The sequence below is a fragment of the Aspergillus lentulus genome (assembly GCF_001445615.1).
Source record: "Aspergillus lentulus DNA, contig: Alt08, strain: IFM 54703, whole genome shotgun sequence".
Taxonomy (NCBI): Eukaryota; Fungi; Ascomycota; class Eurotiomycetes; order Eurotiales; family Aspergillaceae; genus Aspergillus; species Aspergillus lentulus.
This window is the reverse complement of record NW_028322118.1, coordinates 2011447-2036340: the sequence shown is the minus strand read 5'-3', so window position 1 is coordinate 2036340 and position 24894 is coordinate 2011447. Positions and strand designations below refer to the sequence as shown.

The window sequence follows — 24894 nt, the reverse complement described above, 5'->3', positions numbered from 1 at the left end:
AGCTGACCACTAGATCATTCGGTGGGGCCATCGGGAAGAATTTTGCTCATCGACCCCGAGAAGACGATGCCGAGATCAGGACAAGAAATACAGCGGGAAAGACAGCAGGAAAGAGTGGCGAAGGGAAGGAGTGCTGGATTTATACCATTTCGAGTCTGTAGATATGGATTCTAGTCACTACTTATGACTCCAAGATAATTCTCGATATCAATGTTCTAAGAACAGATAAGCAGAGAGTGTGCTGATTCTGATTGACATGATTTGACACTGCTACGGTGACGGACTCGGACCGATCGGCACACTCATTTGGACTCGGGATTGACAAGATTTCGGTGTGCCGATTGAGCACAGCAAGCTCAACCCGAGCCATGAAAATTTTGCACGTCCTGTTCTAGTTCACCGATGGTGGATTTGCATCCTACTAGTTCATAGTGGGCCTTCTTGTACATAGTCAGCATAGTGCGTCATTATCTCAATCTCATTATAATCTCTCTATAACCTACGATCAGTGCATTATGTGCAGTTTGTCGTGTAGGATTTGATTGTCTTCTATTTACAAGAGTTGCTTTAACTGTACCTAAGTGCGCATCTCTTTCATCGCAAATCTGAAAACATCATCTCTTAAAAAGCACCAGACCATAATTTTTACCATCGTCTACTGATTCCTCAATGGGACCACCACAGACCCACAAGAAAAATCAGTCAACGGGTCGCATCCGTTGATCAACAGACTGATGATCAATAACTGAAAACAACATAGTGTAAGAACGCGATTTATATTTAGCGTCCGAGTCTTCCGTAACACCCATCCAATCAATGTAGATGCAGGAACCAGGCGATCAGCATCATCGTCCGCCATTGAACTTGGCTTTTCTCTTTCCTACCCTGGTCTTAGTAGTCTAGATACTCGACCAGGAATCCATCTGACGTACCATGCAATATGCAGGCTTCGGAGATTCACCGGACTTTCTGGGATTGGAATTTCGGGACGTAATCTTGATAGCTCGGTGATTCCCGTACAGATTAGTTGACCGTTTTAGACTTCGGTGAGACTCGGCATGCCGCTTCACTCAACTCGGCAAGTGACGGGCCGACTCGTGCAGTAGTGTTGACCGTCGAAATTGTCTTGCAAAATGGGTTGCATGGTGGCAATATTTGCTGCTGTAGCTGTTGCTTCTGAGACAAATCTCATGGTGTACTCTGCATTGGGCACACTGTCTGAAAAAGCGCAAAATGATCATGCAATCTTTACGATTTAGAATTCTTACTGCATTGCTTTGATCAGACGTAGACAGAAGGATATCCGAGTCCGATGCTGAGCCGTCCGGACTATAGAGCCAAGATGCAGGAATGGTGTGGTGTGATAGTGTCTGTAGTTTTTTAATAATTTTGGCAAGTGTTGATTTAGTCCACGAGAATTATTTTAAGTGAAAATGTGTAAAGGACGCACAGTGTACCATCTACATATATTCGCGCGAGCTCTACATTGCTGGGATCTGGACCTCTAGATGTTTATGGCAGCACGCAAAATATCTGGCCGAGGGTTGACCGAAGGACAGTGTTGACTCTTATCCTCATGGCCCTGTCCTTAGTCACTTCATTGACCATGACGTTAGCATCCCATCAAGCAGGAGCATGGAGTGATATGGTAAAGGCTTGTGTCATTGACCTCGTAACACTGGAAGACGGCCTGCAAACCAAATCTAGATCGGCTGTTCCATACATGATCTAGATAGTGGAGTGTACTCTAACAAATGTTTTCGGTTTTCATCCTTGTTGATAGGCTTATCAGTCTTCGGCCACTGTGTCCTCCAACATTGGACCTTAATCCACATGCAATCACCAATACTAGCTGTCTTAGTCAGGGTACATACAGCCTGAAAGTCAACCCCGCCCAGCTAAGTACTCTTCTTCCCCTTCTCCCGCTCCGCCTTACGCAGAGCACGCTTCCGGATGGCCTCGTGCATGGACTTGTTCTGGCCGACGACCAACTTGCCCATCGGCTGCATCACACAGGTCAAGAACCAGGCCATAAGACCATGACTCCAGTATGGCGAAGAGCTGTACGCATAGCCGGGAGACCCTCCATTGCGACCGATTTTGGACAGCACGGCCTTGACAAAGGCCCGAGGGTCCGGGATGGTAGCGCTGGTCCGGCGCACTTTCGACATGGCCGAGGTGATAAGGTACGCCTGCACCAGCTCGACCGTGATGCCGTACGGCTCGAGCTCGGAGCCAAGGGACGTCGACCACTGTTGCAGGAAGGCCTTGCTGCCAGAGTACGTAGCCAGTAGAGGGGTAGGAAGCAGACCGCCGAATGAGCCCATCGTCAGGACAAGGCCGCGCTTGCGCTGCATCATGCTAGGGATGATCAACTGCGTAGTGCGCAGGGTGCCCAGGCAGTTGATGGTCACAATATCCGTCATCTCATCCTCGGGGGTCAGCGCGAATGGGGTAGGGATGTCATGGCTCTTGCCGACGTTGTTGATCAGGACGGCGACATCTAGTTCATCTACTATCGCCTTGAGTTCCTCGTAGTCTGCGTCGTCGTTGGCGGCAAAGTCCATTGCTAGCGTCTTGGTCTGCACGGAGTGTTTGGTGGTGATCTCCTCGGCCAACGTGGTGAGCTTCGAGGCAGTCCGGGACACGAGCACGATGTTGAAGCCGGCGCGAGCGAGCTGCAGAGAAAATTCCTTGCCTAGTCCGTCCGAGGCACCTGTAACCACTGCCCAGCTACCCTTGGGGCCGAATGAGCGGAGCTGACTACTGTTAGTACGGAAGTTGTTGAGTAAGCATAGTAATATCAAACGTACCGGTTTCCCTGGAAGCACAAACAAGCTCAATAGCACTCTGATAAAAGTCAAAACCCGCGAAGCAATAAACAAGCTCCCGGTGGTAAGCAGGACCGCAGCGCCCACAGTCTGTATGCCGGGCTCAAGGTTGAGCCCCCAATTGGACAAACAAGCTGTATACTTCGACAGGAACTCCATGCCGACGACCACTCCCGTACTGACACTGTAGTTGTTAGGATAAAGAAGCTTGTCGGCGGGAGTACAATGTTATTATCAATTGAAGGAGCGCGCTGCACGCGGAGAAGTCAAAATTGTTGGGGAGAAACATCGCGCCAAGACCGAACATCCTCGGCCAGCCATATTACGGCGGACAGCTGATACAAAAGGTGCTTATCACTTGTTTACAGTACACTCAATGGAACTACCTCACGAATATTCAATGGCATGCATACTGGGATATGAAATCATCATGTAGCCTGGTTTAATTCATCCTGTAGTATATATATAGCAAGGACCTCGAATACTTCATATAATAGAGCCCTATAGATAGAGTATAAAGACATTGATCAGGGACCCACTAGTGACAGAACGTTACGAAACTTATATAACATAGTATCCAATATCCACACTGGTATGCGACACATTACTCTATGACTTAATGTATATCAAGGATTCAGTATCCCTAAGGAAGTCTATGACGATTCGGTGGTATTCAAAGTTATCTAAAGTTCCCTTCCTTAGGTACTCTTGGCTGCGGAGTGGGTATGTATTGTACCAATAGTCCGCCGCACCTGCCTCGGCCCCTTAGTCTGGTGTTCAACCTTTATCGTCCACAAGATAGATACATATGCCACGCAGACTGCTCGCTGTAACCTAATCGATATAATACCAATTGCATTTCCATCTACATAATGACCAGTCTCCTCTCCTACCTACCCCCTTTCGAGGGTCTTCTGCCAAAATGGCTCGTCTTGGTACGCGTGTTTACTGACTGGACTCTGCTGTAAACAAAATCTCAACAGAATCACAACTGACCATCCTTGCTGAACAGGTCTCCGTGGTCTCTGCGATCAACAGCCTCCAATGCTACCGTTCAGACAACTACGCTGCAGAGCTCTACAATGCCAGAACCGCTGATGGCCGCTCGCTCACAACCCCTCTGTCCTCCCGCACCTTTGGCACCTGGACCTTCCTTTCGGCCGTCGTCCGGATGTACGCGGCCTACAATATCACCACTCCCGCTGTGTACGACCTTGCAATCTGGAGCTTTGGCCTTGCCCTTGTCCACTTTGTCGGAGAGTGGTTGGCTTTCGGCAGTGCGCAGCTCAAGGGGCGGTTCGTGAGCCCGCTGATTGTTGCGTCGTCGACATTGACCTGGATGTTGACGCAGAGGGAAGCTTATCTCTCTGCGTAGAGTCGAAATAACACTACTCGGTCTTGACCTTCTCAGTGGACATGGATATCTCATCTACACCTTTCGGGTTTGCTGTACTGTCTCATCGGCTCGGTACGAAGCTGACCGAGGTCGAGACCGGATCCGTCCTTCCAAGACAAGATATGGGTATTCCTAGCACTAACCTATTTATTTATACAAAAGTTGGTTCCTCTGACTCGCCTCATGCGTCCATCTTCTTCCTATACAACTCTCCTCCGCAACCACGTAATCTCGCAGCCGCTTGTTCAGGGGTAATATCACGCTGGGGCTCGGCCATCATCTCATAGCTGGAACCGATTAGCAGATATGTCAAAGGCGCGAATTGTAGAGAACCTACCCGACCAAGAACTTCCGCACGGTTGCGCTGCGCAGCAGCGGAGGGTAGAAATGCAGGTGCAGGTACGAAGACTCAATCTCCTCATCGGTGCCCTCGAGCGGCGCCTGGTGAATGCCCATGCTGTAAGGAAAGTGTGTCTCGAAGAGGTTGTCGTACCGTCTGGTGATCTCGGCGATGGCCTCGGCCAGCTGGGCCTTCTCGTTCTCATTGAGGTCAACGAGCGCGCGCTTGTGCTTCTTGCTGACGATCATAGTTTCGAACGGCCAGGTTGCCCACCATGGGCAGACGACCAAGAACGCTTGGTTCTCAAACACGACACGCTCCTGCTTCCGGCATTCCAGGGCGGCATAGTCTTCCAGCATATGCTTGCCTTGGTGCTCCCGTCGGTATTTCTTCATCTGCTCCTGTTCCATCGCTGGCTCTTCAGGCAGCGAGCTAGTGGTCCAGACCTGACCGTGGGGGTGGGGATTCGAGCAGCCCATCGCAGCGCCCTTGTTCTCGAAGATCTGCATGTACCGGTATTGCTCCTTAGCCTTGGACAAGTTGGCGATGGGGGAGTTGGGAGGCAGTGTGGTCGCAGGAGCCACGGCGGCCAGAGGAGACTTGGGCGACAAATGGGCCGAGTAGATCTCGGTCCATGCGTCAATGACAGGGACGATCTCGATTGGTGACAAGTCTGCCAGGGTGAGGTTATGGGCCGCAGAAAAGGTCAACACATAGCATTTGCCCGTCACCGGTTCCGCCTTGAGAAAGAATGACTCGACACCTAGGAGGATTGCGCATTAGCGACGGCTCCGTCATTTCCTCGTCTCTGAATCTGGGAACGCACTATCTCCACCCTCAGGGTTATAAGAAGCCTGCTCCTCCTTGACGGCGCTGTAATCGTTGACAAAGACAAACGTCTTCTCATACTTGGGGTTCGTGTCTCCCTGCGCGCGCTTGTTACCTGGGCAGAGGTAGCAAGCGGGGTCATAAGCGGGCAAGGTGGTCTTGGAGGGGCTCTCCTGCTGTCCTCTGTTTGCGCGTTCACTTGGTCAATGTTGTTTCAGCACCCAAGAATATCTTTTCAACTTACTGCCATGGGCGCTTAGTCCTGTGAGGAGAAACTAGGATGTAAGATCCCCGGAGGGGGTTGAACCTCCGGTGCGAGATGTCGTCGAGAACGCTTTCAACCATTGTAGATAATTGAGGGGATTTTCAACGAAAAACTGGACAGACGAAGCGACCTTGAGAAATTTAAAGAAGAGAAGAAGAGGAAAGAAGAGGAAAACTGTCCAGAAGAGAAAGGGTTCGATGTCATCTGCCCAACCAGAAGGCCGGTCAATGCGGCGGGGCTCCGGAAAAGTTGTCGCGGGGTCTCCGCCCGGTCCATTTTGTTTCCATTCACTGAGCTCGGCTGAATATGATCGGATAGACCAGCCATTCCGTCTGTATATAGCTGCTCTGTTTTGAGTTCGCTGACTGCTTGATGTTATGTCCTCATCTGAACATATTCAAGATGGCTGTTATTGATTCAGAGGTCGGATGCATACTACGATATCCCACGGAGCCAAATAACCCGATACCAGCGCGACCAATCAAGACATATGAGGAGAGCTCCAAATTGGCCTCGGTAAAATTCATTTTAGCCATGTCACTCGGTACCCTTAGCTCAATCACGACCGGGCTATTTTCCTGTTGAAGAACGGGCAGCCGAATTTTCCCACGCCGAGCCGAACACATCGTCGCAACTGACTCGGAGCTGACGTCAGTTGGCTAGTGCTTTACCTCTCCAAGGGCTTCGGATAATTGAGGGGCAGCTCGGTTGAGCTTATCAACAACGCTTATCAGCCACGATCTGGTCTGCTTCTGATGTCCAAACTGCGCCTATCCATGAGATTGTGAGAGATCTCTCATGTTCAAAGTGACTCTTAGGATGTGCTGTCACTCTTGTCGATGAAGGCCGTCCAAACCCCGGGCTCCCCACGTCATCGAGGCTGGACTGGACAGCAGGATGGCTTCCAGCAAGACTTCGCAACTCCATCTTTACTCTCTGCCAAATGAGGTATTTCCGGAGGGATCATAACCTTAAATACATGCCGTAGACTAATATCCCTTATTTCGGACTCTAGGTCTTTGTCCACATCCTATCCCCCTTCTCCACGCGTGAACTGCTCCCTTTAGCAACCATCTCCCATCGCTTTCATGCCCTGGTCTTACGCATCATTCACTATCGTCTTCTGCTAGCCGCGGCCCTGAAAGAGTACAAGCTTATCCTCGAATGCTTTCACCCAAGCTCTAAGCTTACCGAACCCCACGTGTTCTGCAAGTATCTTGGCACAGATGGCTTAAGCGACCGATATGAGGGGAAGGGCTCATTGTACGAGGACGTAGACACGGCCAAGCGACTAGGAAGGCTGAGCTCTCTCTATTCACGATTTCGTCCAGAAGTGACCATTGAGCAGAGAGGTAGTAGCGCGAAGGAAACTCCAGCTTCGGGTAAGAGGCCTGCGTGACAGATCCGGAAGGAAGAAAGCCATGTGTTTGGACCAGGCTGACAACAACTCTGATAGACCTCCTTGAGGGTGAACTCGGCAAAGAGGATCCGGCTGTAACAAGGCCTGTTAATCTCGAAGATTTCGAGAATTTCTCCCAGCTATGCGTCGTCGTGAGTGTGGTGAAGGTAGTGCCCGGAACCGATCTCCTTGAAAGCACCATCGAGGTCGTAGACGGCGTGGTCAGGCTCTTCCGAGACTGGTTAAGGGACCAAGGACAGAGGAGTAGTAGCGATGCCCCCCGCAACTCAAGCGACGGTCCTATTCTATGGGTCGATACAGGCCAGAATGTGGGCCTCAAGCTTCGGGTACGACAGAAGGAGGTCTCCCATCAGGAATTGCCTATTCTTATGCATCGCGATGAGATGCCACCTGCTAGTTATGAGGTTGAGATCGAAGGTCTGGTGTTACCGCTACTGCGTTGAGCCAGAGCCGATGCTGACAACGATCCACTGCAGAACTGCATATCCGTACCACACGCCTGCTACTGGCTGTTGAACAGTCACAGCAGGACCAACGAGATTACACCAGGGCTGTGATTTTTACTCAGGCTCGGGTAGGATAGAGATTGAGGACAAACAGATGCTTATCCTTATCATGCATCTTCGAGAACACATCGTCTGAAGGGCGACTAGCAGCTTCTCAAAGTGTCAACAGGACGTTAAGGGATATGCAGGTGCACTTTCGTCATAGGAGAATGGTGTGGCTTGCGTATTTCCACTAGTTACTTTTTATATGCACCTATATAGAATTATCAGCTGGTCATATATCTCCTCTTGGCGCAGACTATTCATGAGCCAGCTGTTTGGTTCGAACCGTTGTTGGACATCTGTGGATAGACGCTGCTTGGAGATCATTTCTTGCAGTATATTTATATATTTTCTCATCAGAGAACCAGTAGTTCGAGTCATCGATGTCTTCAATTTGCGGGAACTTTCTCTTAAATGCAAGTTAACTTCCATATATATAGTTAATGACAATTGTCTAGACATGCAAGGTCAATATTTGCATAACCTGCTCGACGAATGATCAAGCATTCAAAGGGTATCCTCTGTAGTCATGTGCAGCTACTCTTCTCACAGTGAACAAACTTCACTTACTGTGCTACAACTACTTCCCTTTAGGTACCAGATTTGCTTGGATCTCTGAATACACCGACGGCAAAAATATGTAATCATCGTGATGGAAACTCATAAAGGCCCATCTAGGATGCTGCGGCTCAGAAAAGGCATGTTTCTTTCGCATCTGGACACCTGTTGTTTCCATGCTGACGCTCACTTCAGAACTGTCAGACCGATCAAAACGCGAAGAGCTCGTTGTTGATTCGACCCCGCAAATTTTTTATATTCCACGCAAGAGTGATACAGTCAGTTCGAGCGAACACTGGAGTGCTCTGTGCTGGATCTCACACGCAAAAATTCACGTCGCAGAAGGAATAGTGCCGTCGAACTAGGACTCGTTTCTTGTCCACAATTATTCCTCCATCATACATTCCAGAGACAATCGGAAGAAGCAACACTGCACATCGAACCCTTGCATTGCTCTTGAGAACTCAATGTAGTCTTCGATTGGCTCGGCAGCAAACTTCCGGGTATATCTTGAAGCTCGCCTGCTTGGTGGACCCGCTCATCGGCAAGATTTGCCGGTCTCTGGTTACGAGACCAGACTCCAGAATAAGTCGAAGATGCCGAACACAGCAGCATTATTATCCAGGGGGTAGAACTATCGTGAGAATAAGAAGAAGAGGCTTGCGAAGAACAGCGGGCGATGTCCGTGTCTTGAGCATCTACCATTTTCTCTGGAAGCTGGCCTATTCCAGCGGTTCAGGTACGCAGCGCTGGGCCCGGTTGCCGAGCCCTGGGTCCCGTTGCTTGTTTCTACAACAGAGATGAAAAGAATCGAGCAGCTTTAGGTTACCTTACGAGTCCCTACAATGTCCGAAAATAACTTTTGCAGAATGAACTTCTGGTGGACATCCAACATCTTGCCGGGATCCCGAGAAATCAATTCCAACTGTATTGGTCACTGATAATGGTCACTACTTTAGACTCCGAATTCAAGAGTCCCGGTGGAGACAGAGGCGTATTGATGTCTTTCATCTCGCGGATACTGGACCCGCAATCTACAAGAGTCTCGAATAACAGTCAAGCTTTCAGTATTATTGCGTAAGGTTTATTGACTAACTGAGATTTAGGCGATAAACTAGATCCCTGCAATCTCTGATTCGTGAATATGTTGGATTATAATCAATTCCGTCTGTCTTTCGCTTCTTGCCGAGGCTTCTTTCGGCACTTGATACCATTACCATATATCATCTCATTATGCCTTCAAAATATACCTGGCGATCTTCATTCGAGTTGCGAACAGGGAAGGGGAATGAAGACGCATTCAAGAAGGGAGTCATCCTAATATTCAGAGAACAGAGCGCAGGCCAAATGATCTCAGCAATCTCCAATCGAATCAGAAATTGACAGGTGAGTTTTATGGACTTTCTGAGATTGAATATGAACCTAGTAGCTTTTGGTATGCGGACTCTGACAGGACATCGCTACCAGTCACCGCGCCGACTATGACTGGCTTTGAGGGCGAGGCGCCCCAAGCCTCCAAGATCCCGTATTGGCGCTTGGTCTTTGATCAAAAGGTGGTCACCGACGAAGTGATCAATCATCCTTACGCTGGAAGAGGCACCGATGATGATCCCTTTGTTGTTGTTTGGATTCCTGGTGACTCGCGCAATCCGATGAATTTCAGCTCTATTCTGAAATGGTCGCTCACGATCCTGGTTTCCTTGACTACCTTGGCGATTGCGCTGATATCATCTGCCTACTCGGGAGGCATGGCGGAGGTGATGAAAGAGTTGAGCTCTTCAAGAGAAGTCACCACTCTAGGAATATCCCTTTTCGTCCTTGGATTTGCGTTTGGACCGCTGATTTGGGCACCGATGAGCGAAGTATTTGGTCGCCGCAACGTGTTCACCATCACTTTTTGCTTACTTACTGCATTTAATGCTGGATGTGCCGGCTCTGGAAATATACAAACATTGATCATACTGCGATTCTTGGCTGGTTTCTTCGGATCATCTCCCTTTGGCAATGCAGGTGGCAGTATTGCCGATATGTTCCCAGCTGCCCAACGGGGCATTGCTATCAGCCTTTTCTCTGCCGCACCTCTTTGCGGTCCAGCTATCGGTCCTATCATCGGGGGGTTTCTTGGCTCCGGCGCTGGTTGGCGCTGGGTGGAAGGGTTCCTGGCCATCTTTTCGGGAGTCATTTGGATATGTCTTTGCGTGTTCCTGCCCGAAACATACGCCCCAGTTCTCTTGCGCAGGCGCGCCGAAAAGCTCTCTGAACTGAGTGGCAAGGTCTACCGTAGTAAGCTGGACATCGAACGAGGTAAGCTGACACTGCAGCAAACTTTGACTACAGCACTGTCGCGGCCATGGCGTCTCCTGTTCCGTGAGCCTATAGTGTTTCTATTTTGCATCTATATGGCCATCATCTACGGCATCTTATACCTTTGCTTTGCCGCCTTCCCGATCGTCTTCCAGGAAGCCCGCGGTTGGAATGAAGGTATTGGAGGATTGGCATTTCTAGGAATCCTGGTCGGTATGATTATCGCTGTCATCTACACATTTCCAGAGAACATGCACTACGCCAAATTATGCAGACACACAACGGGTCGCCTTCCTCCAGAGGTCCGTCTACCTCCAAGTATCGTCGGCGCCATTGCCTTGCCTATCGGTCTTTTCTGGTTTGCCTGGACCAACTCGCCCTCAATTCACTGGATGGTCGCGATTGCCGCCGGAGCACCCTTTGGTTTCGGGCTAGTTCTCGTGTTTCTCAGCGTATTCAACTACCTGATCGATGCATATACCATCTACTCCGCATCTGTGCTCGCAGCAAACTCCGCCCTCCGGTCCCTCTTTGGCGCAGCTTTTCCTCTCTTCACCAGTTACCTCTACTCAGGGCTGGGTAAGTCACGTGATATCACTTTTCCTCTGTCATCTTGCTGATTGCTTCTCAGGAATCCATTGGGCGTCGTCGATTCCTGCGTTCCTGGCACTAGCCTGCGTCCCGATACCCATTGTGTTTTATCTATACGGCGCGCGCATCCGGAAGCGCTGCCGCTACGCCGCGGAGGCCGACGCGTTCATGCAACGTCTTACGCAGAGCACTCAGCAGGAAGCTCGGCGCGAAGAGCCTATCCTCGAGAAGGCCGATGCTGAGGTGGAGGCTGCTGCGGTTGATGTGGAAAGCGATAGTGAGACTGGCAGCCTGTCCAATGTTCCATCTGCGATTGATATGGGTAGGAGGGCGTCTCGGGCCTCGAAGATGTCTGGGCGCTCGCTGGGTCGCACGGCGACTCAGTACGAGGAGAATCCGTATGATATCGATCGAATAAACACTCGCAATTCTGCTATCAGTGGACATTGTCAGAAGGATTAGTTGAAAAAGTGATTTTGCATTAGCTTGTCATACCGCAGTGATGTCTCACGTCTGCCTCTATCACTTGACTCATTCTCCGTCAAGTTCAAATTGGATCCCTGCTTGCCGCGCAGATTACCTGGCTGTTGCTGAGCAGAGCGAGCGTGCTATTCCACAGGACATGTCGGCCGAACACTTGTCTGTGGATGCTTTAGCGTACCACGATCTCCAAGTCATTCATACCTAGTAACCTGACCCAATTGTATATAGATGAGATCGGACAGAACCTAATTAACATTCAATCACTAGTTTACCCGACATCGGTCACACGAAGCAAGGTGCACAATTGCGATGGACATACAGGAACGTAGTCCTAGCCATATACACCTCGTTCGGAAAGAAGATTCTGATTCGATATTGACGTAGCTGTGTCTTATGCTCCTGACTTCCAAGCCCCGATCATCCAAACATCTGTATTGCCATGAGTCGATGTTGCGTAAATATTGTCTATACCTGCAGCGGACTCATATATCAATTCCATCAAGGACCTGCACCGCGAGCGCTTGCGTACATTCCGTCTATACGCAGGCTTACCGCAGACATCTCTGACATGAGTTATGAACGGCATTAGTCGGATGTCGCTTCCGAGGCCTGAGATGACTCTTACGAGTATTGTAGATGCCTCTCAGCCGCTTGATGGATGCGTCGTCATGCTGTCAGCCATCCGGGATTCGGACAGGTCCCTATGTCGTGCGATTGCTGGGCTCCTAGAAACGACGTAGTAGTTAGCGAAGGGTCTGTCTGAATCTCGGCTTCTTACGTGTACTCATATGGTTTCCCGTGGCAATTGACTCGACTTCCTATGCTACGATGGATGATAGGGATCGCTGTATAGTGATCATGTCTATAGATACCTGCATTGTAGGGGACTGGGGCAGCGAGCGGCTGGTAGAGGGACCTGGAAATCATCAGGGGGGACGATTTATTGTTGGTAGATGACCATGTTCTGGCTTTCTTGTCGCTGCAATCATTTCAAGGGCATAAGGAAACCAGTGTATGGAGATAGAATAAAGAGGATTGCCCCTTGTAGCTTGATGAACATGACCGTGCGGCCAAATGGTTCTTTTCAACTTTGGTACATCGCCGCCAGGGCGTAGTATTCCTATGAGTAGTAAAGCTCCAGCACTTGACAGTTCTGACTGACGCCGAGATATCGCATCGCCGTGACAGCGTACTTAGGCGTCATGTGCCCTGTGAGTCGCTGAGTCGTTCACCTCTTTATCAACACACACACGAACACAATTTTCACTTTTCTTTCTCTTCTCCTTCTCTCATCACCATCACTTTCTTCCACAATCACCCATTCGCTCATACTCTCGTCGCTGCTCGCTTAGCTCCAAGTGTATCATCTTTCACGATCAAGTCTCTTTGCTTCATCACGTCTCGTTTGTTTCGTTTAGTCTCATCACGTTCATTGCAGTCAAGGTCCAGTCAAGATGGACGAAGGCGAGAAAGCCAAAGTCCTGTTCCTCACTAACAGTGAGCTGGGACAGTCTTCTGTTTGCCTGGCTGTCGCTCATGAGTTCCTCCTTCGTCCCGAGTATGATGTCCATATCGCCTCCTTCCCCGTGCTGGGCCCTACTGTCACCATGATGAATGCACGCGCCAAAAGCCTCGCATCCGCTCAGCAGGAAGCTACTTTCCATCCGCTGTGCGGACTGTCGATGCAAGACGCGTATATCCAGAAGGTCGGTAACCGCCGTACTTTCAACATTCATCGTGTCGGACTGAGGGGCGCCATGAGCGCGTACAAGTCTGTGTTGATCAACGCTCTTGCACCTTGGAACGGAAGCGAGTACATGGCGGTATACTTCCAGTGCTTTTCCGTCCTCCAGGACATTCAGCCAGTTGTCGTTGTGGTTGATCCATTGTTTGCTCCGGCCATCGATGCGTGCCTCAAGCTGAAGATGCCGTATCTCGTCCTGAGCCCCAATACTCTCAAGGACCACTGTCAGCCAAAGCTCGGGAACTTCTGGAAATTTCCCGCGTGAGTAACTTCATCTTGCAGCGACTTCTTGTGTTGACTCACTTAAATAGTCTCTGCTCCGGTTACCTGTACCCTTTGCCCCTGCACCAGGTCATTCCAAACACCATTCTGGTTCTGGGGCTTGGACTGGCTATCCACAATTCGTCTGAGCTGAAGGAGTTGAAGAGATACCGTAACGAGAACGAACTCAGCGGCAAGACCCCTGGTATGATCTCCCGCTCCGGTGACAAAACCCCATTTCTTGTGCCCTCGAAGAAAGAGTACGAGTTCTCTCGCCGTGTCCCCAGCAACTTCACCCTTTGTGGCCCCATCGTCCGTCCTTGGGACGCATTGGAAACAGAGAATGCGGATCTGGCCAGGTTTGTCCGTCGCGGTCCCACTGTCCTCGCCAACTTTGGCTCTCATGTCGTGTTCAATAATGCAACGGCCAGACAGTTCGCTGAGGGCATAGCTTTGCTGCTCGAGAGAAAGCCCGAGACTCAGATCCTCTGGAAATTGAAATGGAATCCGGAGATCAACGTTGAGGACAAGGCATTCGAGAGCATCCGCGGCGCTATCGCAGATAGACGCGTGCGTATCACTGACTGGCTGCGTGTCGAACCCATGTCTCTCTTGATGAGCGGCCACATTGAATGCATCGTTCATCATGGCGGTTCCAATTCGTTCCATGAGGCAATCAGGTGAGTCTGCGAGCCAACACTTCCGTCCTTGCAGCTGCGACTAACGATGACTTCGCAGAGCTGGCGTTCCGCAGGTCATCCTTCCCACTTGGTTCGACACTTACGACTTCGCTGCCCGCGTTGAGTGGCTGAAAATTGGTGTGTGGGCCAACCGAAAGACCGCTCCAGCCATCAATGGAAAGCACTTGGGACGCGCTCTGATTCGAGTCTTGGCCAGCAATGACAGTCCCAGAATCTTTGCCAACGCAAATGCACTTGCCGCCCAGTTGGGCCCTCAGGAAGGACGTGTCGTCGCGTGCGAGAAAATAATTGAGGTTATCAAGGCTCAGAAGAAAGGCGAAGACAAGAAGGATCAACAGAAAGACCAGGCAGAAGAGGTGAATGTCCAGCAGGTCCCAGCCGGAAACGAGGAGAGAACCGCAGAGGAGCTTACTTCCCAGGAGAGCGCGTTGGGAACTCTGAACGCCTTGTACTAGAGGAAGCTGTCCAGCTGTGCATCCTTCCCTGACTTCTAACCGACCCCTACGACGTTGCGGCGAAGTAGAGGTCGGTTAGAAGTCAGTGTGATCAGTCTGGGGAGGTGTCTGTTGCTGAGTTGAGATTAAAGTCTGGAGGTGGTTGAGACTCAGAACAGGTGGGAACGTGCGGACCGCGCGGGCAGGACGGATGCCGTTAACGGCTTAGGGAGAAATCGGAGGACAGCGTTTGTTTGAGTCAAAGAGGACGCACAGAGAAATGTGCCTTATGCTCCTAGGTAGTTAAATGGAATGATTCTCCCCTCACTTTTCCTTCACGGAGACCGTCAATTGAAGTCATCTTCTCGCCGGTACCGGCTTATCTACACTGTGTTCTCCCCGCACCGTCTACTTTTGCCCCGCAGTTGTTTCCATACAACAAGAGAAGGCATCTAGAACTACCGTCTTCAAAGAGTTTCCTTTTTTTTACTTCAGTCCTGCTGTATATCATATCCTCCTAGTCTACCTGCGAAGATGGCTGGTGAAAACGTAGCCTTTCTTGGCCTCGGGAACATTGGACGGGTATACCTTCAAATCATCCCCCACCCGATAAACAAGCTAACACAAGCCAGGGGATGAGCAAGAACATCGCTCAAAAAGGGCCCCAGTCCTCTCTGACCCTCTACAACCGCACCGTCGCCAAAGCCTCCGCATTCGCCGAATCCCTCGGCTCAACCAAAGCCCCCGTCACCGTCGCCTCCACCATCCCCGAAGCCGTCAAGGACGCCTCCATCATCTTCATCTGCGTCGGTGACGATCCCGCTCTCGACCAGATAATCAGCACCATCCTCGCCGACTCCTCCCTCGACCTCACATCTAAGGTCGTCGTCGACTGCTCCACCGTCCACCCGGACACCTCCCGCCGAATCCACGCCGCCCTCACCCCCCGCGGCGCCTCCTTCATCGCCTGCCCCGTCTTCGGCGCGCCAGCCTTCGCAGACGCAGGCCAGCTGGTCGTCGTACCCGCCGGGGATGCAGCCGCCATCAACCGCCTCAGGCCGTTCTTCGAGGGCGTCACCGCCCGCGCCACAATCGACATGAGCGGCCACGACGTCGGCCGCGCCAGTACCCTCAAGGTCCTGGGCAACACGCTCATCCTCAACACGGTCGAGTCAATTGCAGAGGGGCTCGTGGCGGCGGAGAAGTCCGGGCTCGGGGCCGATGTCTACCAGCAGTGGATGCATGCGCTGGTTGGGGGCATGTTCGCGAAATACGCGGACCGCATGTGTACGGGCGACTACTACAAGCGTGAGGAGCCGCTCTTCGCGGTGGACTTGGCGCGGAAGGACCTGCGGCATGCGGCCAGCTTGGCTGAGGCGGCTGGTATGCGGCTGCGTAGTGTTGAGGTCACGGATGGGTATCTGCAGGAGGTCAAGGCCGAGAAGGGGGAGAAAGGGGATATCGCGGCTGTCTATGGAGCTATTCGGAAGGAGTCGGGGTTACCGTTTGAGAACGAGCAATGAGCTTTAGGAATATATGAGCTACAGATCAGGATTACTGAAATAACAATCGAGTTGATGATGGAAGTCTTCGTTCTGTTTAGATTATGTCAATGAATATAACTCAATTTAATGGATAGATGCAAGGCGCCTGAAAGGAGAGAAGGTTTGCAGCCAGCGATAAGCAGTCTGTTGCAATCTCGGCAATGCATAATGAACTTCTTGCACTTATCCTGCCTCTAAAATGCCTTACCTGCTTAGTTACGAAGGGAGTAGATGCGGGCCTCATATGGCCTGAGTCGGACCTTCTGCTGCAGCTGATATTCATCCACATGGTAGTTGGCGATGAGCATGATAGCCAGATCAATGTCAATCTCTTCGGGAATCTCAAAATCGGAGTGTTCCGCCGACCAGTTGCAGAAGATCAAGGTGCGCCACGGCCCTTGCGTCCGGAGGAAAGAGAAAACCTTAGGGTCACTCGCATTGATAGGAATATAAACTCCGTACCACTGGGAACCGGCGGTCAGTATGCTTGACTACCTCATCATTTGATCATTATGATTAATCATACCATCAGCGGATGTTGTTTGCGGATATGCAACAGCTTCTTGTAGTAGTTCAGGACCGAGTCAGGATCACGATCCTGAGCCTGGACGTTGATATCGGCATATTCATCGTTCATTCGGAGCCACGGTTTGGCATCTGGTGAGGTGAAGCCTGCATTGGGCGCGTTATTCCACATAATAGGAGTACGCGCATTGTCCCGTCCTTTGAGGCGGATGACATGCATCACATCGGACATGTCAGGCTCCTTGGAGGGATCTTTTTCCTTGCGAGCTTTGTACTGACTGTAAAATAAGTCAGTAAATGATAAACCAAGGGAAGATTGGCTGCGAATAGCCTACGCGTTGTAGTATGCATGGGTCTCAACGTCGTTATAATCTTCAATCTTCCAGTTCTGCGGATGGGGGGTACCCAATTCCTGGCCCTGGTAGATGAAAGGGGTTCCTCTCAGAGAGAGCTGGATTGTGGCCAACATCTTCGCTGACACGGCTCTGTACCGCGGATCAGGGTTGCCAAATCGTGACACACACCGGGCCTGGTCATGATTCTCAAGATACAGAGAATTCCAACCTGGGTCTCTCAGCTCTTGCTTCCCAAGGATGAACTGAGCGGTCACCTACCGTTGTTGCCCAGCATATGCTGCTGCCAAATCCTGAATACCTTCTCGAATTCCCAGAGCTCCCACTTGCGAGGCTTCCATTTGTCTCCATTTTCACCATCCAGATCCATATGGTGAAACTGGAAAACCATGGAGAGCTCCTGGCGCTCCTTGGCCACATACTCACTGGACTCGTATTCGTCCACACCACACGGCATTTCACCTACTGTGCAATTGGTGTATTTGCTCAGCACGTTGCGATTCATCTCATGCATGTATTTGTGGATATTGGGACTGGATCTTGTCAGAACTCGGTGCTTCGAGTTACTTCCCTAGGAGGCTTACCCGTTCGTGAATAATGGCACGGCAGGTTGCTCGTACTTATCAGGGTTCACAATGGGGGCATCTGGGAGACCGGGTGTCTTGGAGACAAGGTTTATAACATCAAACTAGGACAGATAGGTCTCGTTAGAAGCATCTCTGTTTGGCGGTTATGGCTGGCTTACCCGAAAGCCGTCCGTTCCTTTACTTCCCCAGAAATCAATCACATCGAAGATTGCATTCCGTACCTCAGGGTTGTCCCAATTAAGGTCTGGCTGAGATGGCGAGAACAGATGCATGTCTGTTATTGGTGAGCCTTCTATCGTTGGGGTAAACCCTATATCTGGAAGACTTACACCATTCGTCTGTATGCTCATCATACTTCCATGCCGGACCTATGTGTTGCATTAGTATGATAGTGCGTTGCTTGGCTGGCTGAATAGAGAGATTTGCTAACCTCCAAACAGACTTTCCCAATTGTTAGGAGGTAAGTGCTCTCCGTTCTTGCCTATCTTTCCCCTTCGCCAGAAGTACCAGTCTCTCTTCGGGTTGTCTCGATTTTTCTTCGACTCCAAGAACCATGCATGCTGGCCAACTATTAGCAAAAGTAATGATGTTTCGGCAGTAGATCCGCTCACCTGAGAACTGGTGTGGTTGAACACCATGTCCATCATTATCTTCATTCCTCTCCGATGAATCTCTGCAGCAAGGTCTTCCCAGTCTTTCATAGTCCCATACATGGGATTGATACCCTTGTAATTTGCAATGTCGTAGCCTTGATCTTCAAGGGGTGATTCATAGATTGGCGTCAGCCACACCATATCCGCCCCAAGATCTTTCAGATAGTCGAGCCGCTGGATGATGCCGCGAAGATCACCAATGCCATCATTGTTGCTATCCTGGAACGACTGCACGTAGATCTCATATATAATGATCTCTCGCCACCATTCTCGATCCATATCGAGAATTTGCGGCTTGTACGTGCCGGACGCTGTCACGCACTTGTTCCGAGTCGTTGGACATGACATTTTTGCGGTTGTCGAAAAAGGTTTGTGTCTGATGAGAGAACTTATTGGAGGTTGGTAGTATTGATGATGTGACTTAGAAGGTCTGGCAGATGTGGGAGTCAAGCTTCGCAACCCACAGCGGAAGTCTCTCTGAAGAAGAAAGCGTCTCAGTTGAAACATCCTTGGCCGGAGCGAATTGACATGGAAGAATAAGCAGTCATTTATACAGCTGGGGCAATATTTTGCCTCCCAAGATGATCTATTTGACGGTGCCACCATCATTGATGATATATTTTCGAAGCGTAGGAAGGACATCCCATGGAATAGATATCCGTCGGACAAAATGACCATCCTATGACCTCAACAAGACCGTTAGAAATTGACTGGAAAACAAAGCCGCAGAACAGATACCACTTCTCCCCAGATATGAGATGATTTTGAATTTTGTAACGTTCGTGCGTCGCTCCATCTTATAGCATGGAAGCGCAAGCGCGAGAGAAGACGGTCCCCTTTATGTCTAGCTCAGATTTTCATCCGATCAACGCAGACAGGGCGCAGAGCCCTGATGCATCACAAGAATGTCAAGAGTCAGACAGTCTCGACAAGCTGTGTTGGTGGCAGAAAGCAACCATTTATCAGGTATTAATTCAGAGCTTTCAAGACACCGATGGAGATGGCAAAGGGGACCTTCGCGGGGTAGTTAATCACCTCGACTATTTCGTCGCGCTCGGTATTGACGTGGTCTGGATTTCACCTATTTATGAATCGCCAATGCGGGACATGGGGTATGAAGACGAACTGGACATGAGGCGTTGTATCGAGAGACTGACGAGAAGTTTGCAGGTATGACATTAGTGACTATCGAAAGGTTAATCCAGTTTTTGGAACCATGCAGGACATGGAACGTCTGATAGAGGAAACACATCGAAGAGGACTCAGGTTGATCTTGGACATCGCTCTCAATCACACTGCAACTGAAGTGAGCCCACGAAGGATGACAGGAAAGTAATGGCGTACTGACTAGTATTCATCCCAGCACGAATGGTTCCAAACCTCCCGACGCGCTCGAAAAGATCCCGGCCTAGGTAAGCGAGACTGGTATTTTTGGAGCGAAGGGAAGCTAGATGAGTTTGGTAATCGTATGCCTCCAAATAACTGGGAGAGTACATTTACTGGTATGTCCCGGAGCTTTCATGTTCTTCCCTCGTCTTTAAAGCTCACTCTGTCTGGGGCAGGGTCGGTTTGGGAGTGGGACCAGCTGGCAGGCGAGTTCTGTGCGTACTCGCCATTCTAATGGCTGAATATGGGGCTGACGGAAGATCAAGACCTGCACATATTTGGCAAGAATCAGCCCGACCTAAATTGGGACTGCGAGGAAGTACGAAAAGAACTGTACAGTGTGTTGAGGTTTTGGTTAGACAAGGGAGTGGATGGATTCCGGGTGAGCAATTGTGTTTGCCTTGCTGTAGTCCTCGTGACTGACCACTCGTCACACTGGCGAAGCTCGACACGATGAATTTGGTGTCAAAGACATCATCCTTCCCAGATGCTCCGATATCGAAGGAAGGTTCGAGATGGCAGCCGGCAAATTACTTGTTTGCAAACGGGTATGATCACCCTCATCACATTTTCGATTAAAGCCTGTCGAGGCTGCAAGGCTGACATTCTTCCAAAGTCCTCATATTCATGAGTACTTGCAGGAAATGCACCGGGAAGTGTTTTCACATTATGACTGCATGACCCTAGCAGAGATGTCCTGCGGCGTCTCCGCTCCTGAAGCTGTTCGATATACGTCACGATTCAATTCTCGTCCTGAACTAAACCTGGTCATTCAATTTCAGCATGTAGAGCTTGACTGTCATGATGGTGATAAGTGGATGCTGCGTGAATGGGAGCTCCCCGAATTGAAGCGAATCATCAACGAGTGGCAGGAAACATTGGTCGACAATGGGGGATGGAACACTGTCTGGATGGAGAATCACGATCAGCCAAGAGGCATCTCCAGGTTCACTACCAACAGTCCGCGGTTTCGGGCTCTGTGTGCCAAATTGCTTGCTCTATGGCAGTTCACGCTCCAGGGCACAAATCTCATCTTCCAGGGGCAGGAACTAGGGATGATCAACCCGGGACTCTTTTCGGAAGAAATGAACCAAGACATTGAGACAATCCAATATTGGAAATCGTATGTGTCACGTATTCTGGCCAGGGACATTGACCAATTACTCACGTAACAAAGAGCTTGTGAAGACGCAGGAACCGAAGCACCACAAAAGCTCGAGTTGGCCAAAAAGGCCATCATACAGAAAGGTCGCGATAACACCCGGATACCCATTCCGGTGAGACACAGCACTCACTTCATTTTGATCGCCATATCACTGACAGACACTCTTTTCAGTGGACTGAGGATCCCCATGGGGGATTCACAGACCCGGCAGCCAAACCGTGGCTTCCATCCTTTGATCACGGCGGAGAATGGTGCCACGCCAGCCAGAGACACAGTCCTGAGTCGGTCTGGTCATTCTATCGCTCCCTGATTACTATGCGAAAGGCCAACCCGACTCTGGCAAGCACACCTTTTGAGCGCTGGCCATATTTTCTGATACTGACTTAATTCCAGTACTACGGGTCATACGAATGCTTGGACGTGGAAAACCCCATCATCTGGGCATACAAGCGAAAATCCAAACACAAATGCTATCTTGTCGTGCTCAACTTCTCCGGCTGCGCCTCCTCGTGGAACTATGTAAATCACGGCGTGGACTTGTCGACATCCAGGCTACTCATGTCGAACCACATGACGTGCGAAGCAAGCTCCACTCCAGACCTCATCTTTCTGAGACCGTTCGAAGGACGTCTGTACCAATTGTAGCGGCATAGATTAGATAAGGGATTCAATTATGCGTGACTTGCATCTAGCATGATCACCAAACAGTGGAAAACTACTCGGTCCGCTGGCCTCCATTCCCAGACCATTACCATCTGGTCGGTGTTTTCGGACATTGTAGATGCATTTTAGGGCAAATGCAATACAAGTTCGATTTTAGCTTTGTTAAGCTGATGTAACTAAAAATGGTTTCCCTTCTCATAAAATGGCCTGCTGGCCCAATGGTAAGGCGCTTGACTACGGATCAAGAGATTGCAGGTTCGAATCCTGCGTAGGTCAATTTTTTTTGTCTAATTCCCTTCCACTGCGTTCACGTCTTTTCTCTGCTCCTTTTCTCGCCTTGATTTTCACCTCTGTAATTTTTTTCTGGTGTAGTTAAGAAAAGTTCAAGTCGCTGGATATAAGTATTCAGGATAGGCTAAGCTTCAACCCTTGGTTTAGTGAAACGCAGATCAAATCTTCATCGTCTGGCAGTGTCCGGAACTGCGATATAAAGTTGTTCCAATCCATCGTTAAACTACCTGCTTGACTGCTTTGTATTACATGTCACGAACCTTTCTATCTAGGTATATGGCGCTCGGAGAATGGGCATTTGTGCATACCTTTGCATCCAACCGAAGCGAATATACGGAGTAGGCATATTGATGCGCCGCCACGCTCGTGTCGCTGGTCCACATTGAATACAAGTCTTAAGCCACCTTGATGTATTTTACTCCAAATCACTTTCCCCCATAGGCCCGAGTCCTTCTGCTGCTCCCCCCGTACGGTTTCTGATTCGACCCTTGCCTATGAGTGATACATTCCATCCCTTACATTGAGAATGGGAGACACCAAGCACAGGAGGCGAGTCAATAAACCTCCGCACTTACGGGTTTCGTGTAGTGTGCATAAGACAGACGCTGTCGAGCAGATACAGGACCTGCGAGACAGCCTTTGACATTAGAAGATTCCAATGATGTGTGTCGATTGCGCAGGACCGTGAAGTCCCTTGATCAGCAGAAAGGTCATCGTAGGGAGCAACATGAGATAAGAAAAGTGATACATGATCCGGCTCTCGGAATGTAGCCCTGATCTAGGGGTAACAAACACCATGGCTCGTCGCGTCAGGTATTAACAGCTCCTACAAGTCATAAACCGACTGCAGACCGTAAAACATTTCACTGACCCGTTGCGCACATCCGCTCAGTCTTGGACAGTACTGCAATATCGAAAACAGTAAGTCGAACCGCAACTTCATACCTGCGTCTCAAGGGACCTAATCCAGACTAACAGAAGCACAGGCAAGATGGTCAAGTCATCCACCGTAGTCATTACCCTGCTGGTGGCCATGGCGGCGGCAGCGCCTATTCCCGTGGGTCTACCCTGTTATATCAGAAGCAGCAGCTCGGTCCTCACTGTTCAAAACTGCAGATCGGGGCGAAAAACACTCCCTCCCACTTGAACGATAACAAGCCCCGGCTAGAGTCCCCCACGTTGGGCAACCTCCTGCTGAATCCGGAAATTTTCAAATCTTTCAAGTTTTCTGGTCTGGTTGAGCCTGTCGGAGACGCACTCGCTAACCCTCCCCAACTCGTTCCTCTTCCATCGTGACGGGATGATTACTGCCGCAATTGAGACTGCGGGATCGATGTGAATTAGGAAAAGGTCAAGGATCAGATCATATCATGTCATTCTTTTTCGTTAACGTTCATACACTCGTAAAAATGCTTCAAAGGTACAACTGCTCAGCAGAAGCGATGGGACTCTTTGAGGTTCTCTCCGCTGTAGGTCCGAGTTAAACAGGCCTCTCGACCGCAAAACAACAAAAAAAGAACGAGGTGTCGCAGCAGAACAATGGTCATCTGATAGTAATCGTCCAAAATTCGAAAGGTAAACGAACGCTTGGGGGTATCAATATGAAAGATCGTCTTGACTTGTGAACCCATCCCGAGGAAGATCTAATAGTCCTCGTCCAAATCCAGATCGTCCACCTCAATCCGAGTTCCCAAGGCTTGTTTTCCCTCCTTAATCATCGCTTGAAGCTGCTCGTTGAGTCGTTGCAAACTAGCGTCTTCTTCACGCTCCATGCGGCGCATCCGAGCCACATAGCGCTGCGTTTCCACTGAAACAGGACTCTCGCGCGGCTTGGCTGGGGATGAAAATTGCGATCTGGTTGGAGTTGACGGCATGATCCTTTTCCCAGACCGAGGCATCGTCACGCCCGACCTACGACGAGCATGGGACGGGACGACTCCGTGCCTGCGACTCACGCGTCGAGCAGTTACAGGCGATGGACTGACCACCTGCAAGAAACCATCCTGAGTATCTTCGTGAACCATGACCCAATTCTGTTGAATTTCATCCTTCGGAAACCGGCCAGGGACAGGGAATGATCCGTCTCGCTGATGGGTGACATCGTTGGATGCCATGTAGTTCTCCTTTTCAGTTGACACTGGTGCCTCCCAGTTTTCATCAGGCTGGGCTCTCAAACCAGAATCGGCTCCCATACTGTATCCCCGGCCACCTCCGGCGTAGAAGCCTCGGAAAGCACCTGACCAGCAGAATTCCCACACTTTGCCAACGACATTGAAGACTGCCCGGCTCCAGCTGACGGGCTCAGACCCAGATTGCGAGGGACTGCTGTTCTTCTCATCATGGGCAGATTGCTTGGGGCTGGATGGCAAATTCGAATCCCGACGGTTGCGTTTGCGACTGGGCCCACAGGCCTCACTGGGGGTCAAGGACTCGATACTGACATCGAGAGGAGCCGGAAGAGGATGATCTCGATAGCGACTGGGACGGTAGTCGACCTCTGCAGGATTCTCACGGCGTACAAGCCAAGGTCCGCGGGAGAACTGTTGATGGTAATACGGCTGTTGCTGATAGTTGTATTCTTCCCCGCCGGCGAGATGATAGTCGGTGTTGACCAAAGGAGCGGGGCTGTTGAGATCGACGGGGGAGTCATAGAAAGGACGCCTCTCCCCGGATTCAAAGCGAGATCGCTTGCGGCTGGGGAGGGAGATGGAGCGATAGAGCGAGGACGAGGCTGACGGAGTTTGAGGGACTTGAAACAACTGAGAAGGAGCGGCGGCCAGATCGAGCTTGGGAGGGACGGGAGAATCGAGAAAGAAGTCTGGCATTTCTCTAGATACCTCTTCTAGAGTAGAAATTAGACTAACTCTAGAAGTACAAATGATATTGGCGATGATGATGTTGACAAGAACTTTGGTGTGTTGGGAGAGATAAATCTGATGAGGCGGGAACGAAAAGCGAAAGACAGAAAAGAAGTATGAAGATGGCTGGGAGAGGCGCATAGACCACACTTCTTTTGGTCACCT

At 50.3% G+C, this 24894-nt stretch overlaps 10 protein-coding genes and 1 non-coding gene across 11 annotated transcripts; 7 read left to right on the top strand and 4 right to left on the bottom strand.

The window, feature by feature from the left end:
- Positions 1 to 1898: 1898 nt before the first annotated feature.
- ALT_3921 (ketoreductase) lies at positions 1899 to 2990 on the bottom strand (the record flags this gene model as incomplete). The annotated part of the gene is made up of 2 exons (XM_033562424.1): positions 1899 to 2759; positions 2814 to 2990. 2 exons carry the CDS (start codon positions 2988 to 2990, stop codon positions 1899 to 1901), a joined length of 1038 nt encoding a protein of 345 aa, XP_033418315.1.
- A 713-nt stretch (positions 2991 to 3703) lies between these two features.
- Positions 3704 to 4206, top strand: ALT_3920 (Erg28 family protein; the record flags this gene model as incomplete). Its single annotated transcript, XM_033562425.1, has 2 exons — positions 3704 to 3766; positions 3844 to 4206. 2 exons carry the CDS (start codon positions 3704 to 3706, stop codon positions 4204 to 4206), a joined length of 426 nt encoding a protein of 141 aa, XP_033418316.1.
- A 202-nt stretch (positions 4207 to 4408) lies between these two features.
- Positions 4409 to 5740, bottom strand: ALT_3919 (UDP-glucose:hexose-1-phosphate uridylyltransferase; the record flags this gene model as incomplete). Its single annotated transcript, XM_033562426.1, has 4 exons — positions 4409 to 4514; positions 4565 to 5330; positions 5394 to 5578; positions 5640 to 5740. 4 exons carry the CDS (start codon positions 5738 to 5740, stop codon positions 4409 to 4411), a joined length of 1158 nt encoding a protein of 385 aa, XP_033418317.1.
- Positions 5741 to 6557: 817 nt separating this feature from the next.
- On the top strand, positions 6558 to 11543 carry ALT_3918 (putative MFS-type transporter C530.15c; the record flags this gene model as incomplete). The annotated part of the gene is made up of 5 exons (XM_089599656.1): positions 6558 to 6608; positions 6676 to 7042; positions 7117 to 7497; positions 9654 to 11069; positions 11122 to 11543. The coding sequence occupies 5 exons, from the start codon at positions 6558 to 6560 to the stop codon at positions 11541 to 11543; spliced, it is 2637 nt and encodes an 878-aa protein (XP_089455994.1).
- Positions 11544 to 13018: 1475 nt separating this feature from the next.
- On the top strand, positions 13019 to 14725 carry ALT_3917 (glycosyltransferase family 1 protein; the record flags this gene model as incomplete). The annotated part of the gene is made up of 3 exons (XM_033562429.1): positions 13019 to 13569; positions 13620 to 14249; positions 14308 to 14725. The coding sequence occupies 3 exons, from the start codon at positions 13019 to 13021 to the stop codon at positions 14723 to 14725; spliced, it is 1599 nt and encodes a 532-aa protein (XP_033418320.1).
- A 513-nt stretch (positions 14726 to 15238) lies between these two features.
- On the top strand, positions 15239 to 16227 carry ALT_3916 (NAD(P)-dependent oxidoreductase; the record flags this gene model as incomplete). The annotated part of the gene is made up of 2 exons (XM_033562430.1): positions 15239 to 15286; positions 15337 to 16227. The coding sequence occupies 2 exons, from the start codon at positions 15239 to 15241 to the stop codon at positions 16225 to 16227; spliced, it is 939 nt and encodes a 312-aa protein (XP_033418321.1).
- A 233-nt stretch (positions 16228 to 16460) lies between these two features.
- Positions 16461 to 18714, bottom strand: ALT_3915 (alpha-glucosidase; the record flags this gene model as incomplete). The annotated part of the gene is made up of 9 exons (XM_033562431.1): positions 16461 to 16712; positions 16775 to 17051; positions 17109 to 17337; positions 17388 to 17659; positions 17711 to 17814; positions 17872 to 17987; positions 18043 to 18081; positions 18144 to 18273; positions 18325 to 18714. The coding sequence occupies 9 exons, from the start codon at positions 18712 to 18714 to the stop codon at positions 16461 to 16463; spliced, it is 1809 nt and encodes a 602-aa protein (XP_033418322.1).
- Positions 18715 to 19170: 456 nt separating this feature from the next.
- On the top strand, positions 19171 to 21562 carry ALT_3914 (glycoside hydrolase family 13 protein; the record flags this gene model as incomplete). The annotated part of the gene is made up of 9 exons (XM_089599655.1): positions 19171 to 19478; positions 19537 to 19672; positions 19730 to 19868; positions 19929 to 19967; positions 20019 to 20134; positions 20197 to 20300; positions 20369 to 20875; positions 20930 to 21029; positions 21311 to 21562. 9 exons carry the CDS (start codon positions 19171 to 19173, stop codon positions 21560 to 21562), a joined length of 1701 nt encoding a protein of 566 aa, XP_089455993.1.
- Positions 21563 to 21784: 222 nt separating this feature from the next.
- Positions 21785 to 21856, top strand: ALT_t082. Its single transcript has one exon. It is a non-coding gene; the product is annotated as a tRNA-Arg (tRNA).
- Positions 21857 to 22667: 811 nt separating this feature from the next.
- ALT_3913 (putative pheromone P-factor (Map2)) lies at positions 22668 to 23167 on the top strand (the record flags this gene model as incomplete). The annotated part of the gene is made up of 4 exons (XM_033562433.1): positions 22668 to 22684; positions 22764 to 22792; positions 22858 to 22928; positions 22988 to 23167. The coding sequence occupies 4 exons, from the start codon at positions 22668 to 22670 to the stop codon at positions 23165 to 23167; spliced, it is 297 nt and encodes a 98-aa protein (XP_033418324.1).
- Positions 23168 to 23514: 347 nt separating this feature from the next.
- Positions 23515 to 24696, bottom strand: ALT_3912 (uncharacterized protein; the record flags this gene model as incomplete). Its single annotated transcript, XM_033562434.1, has 1 exon — positions 23515 to 24696. One exon carries the CDS (start codon positions 24694 to 24696, stop codon positions 23515 to 23517), a length of 1182 nt encoding a protein of 393 aa, XP_033418325.1.
- Positions 24697 to 24894: the final 198 nt, after the last annotated feature.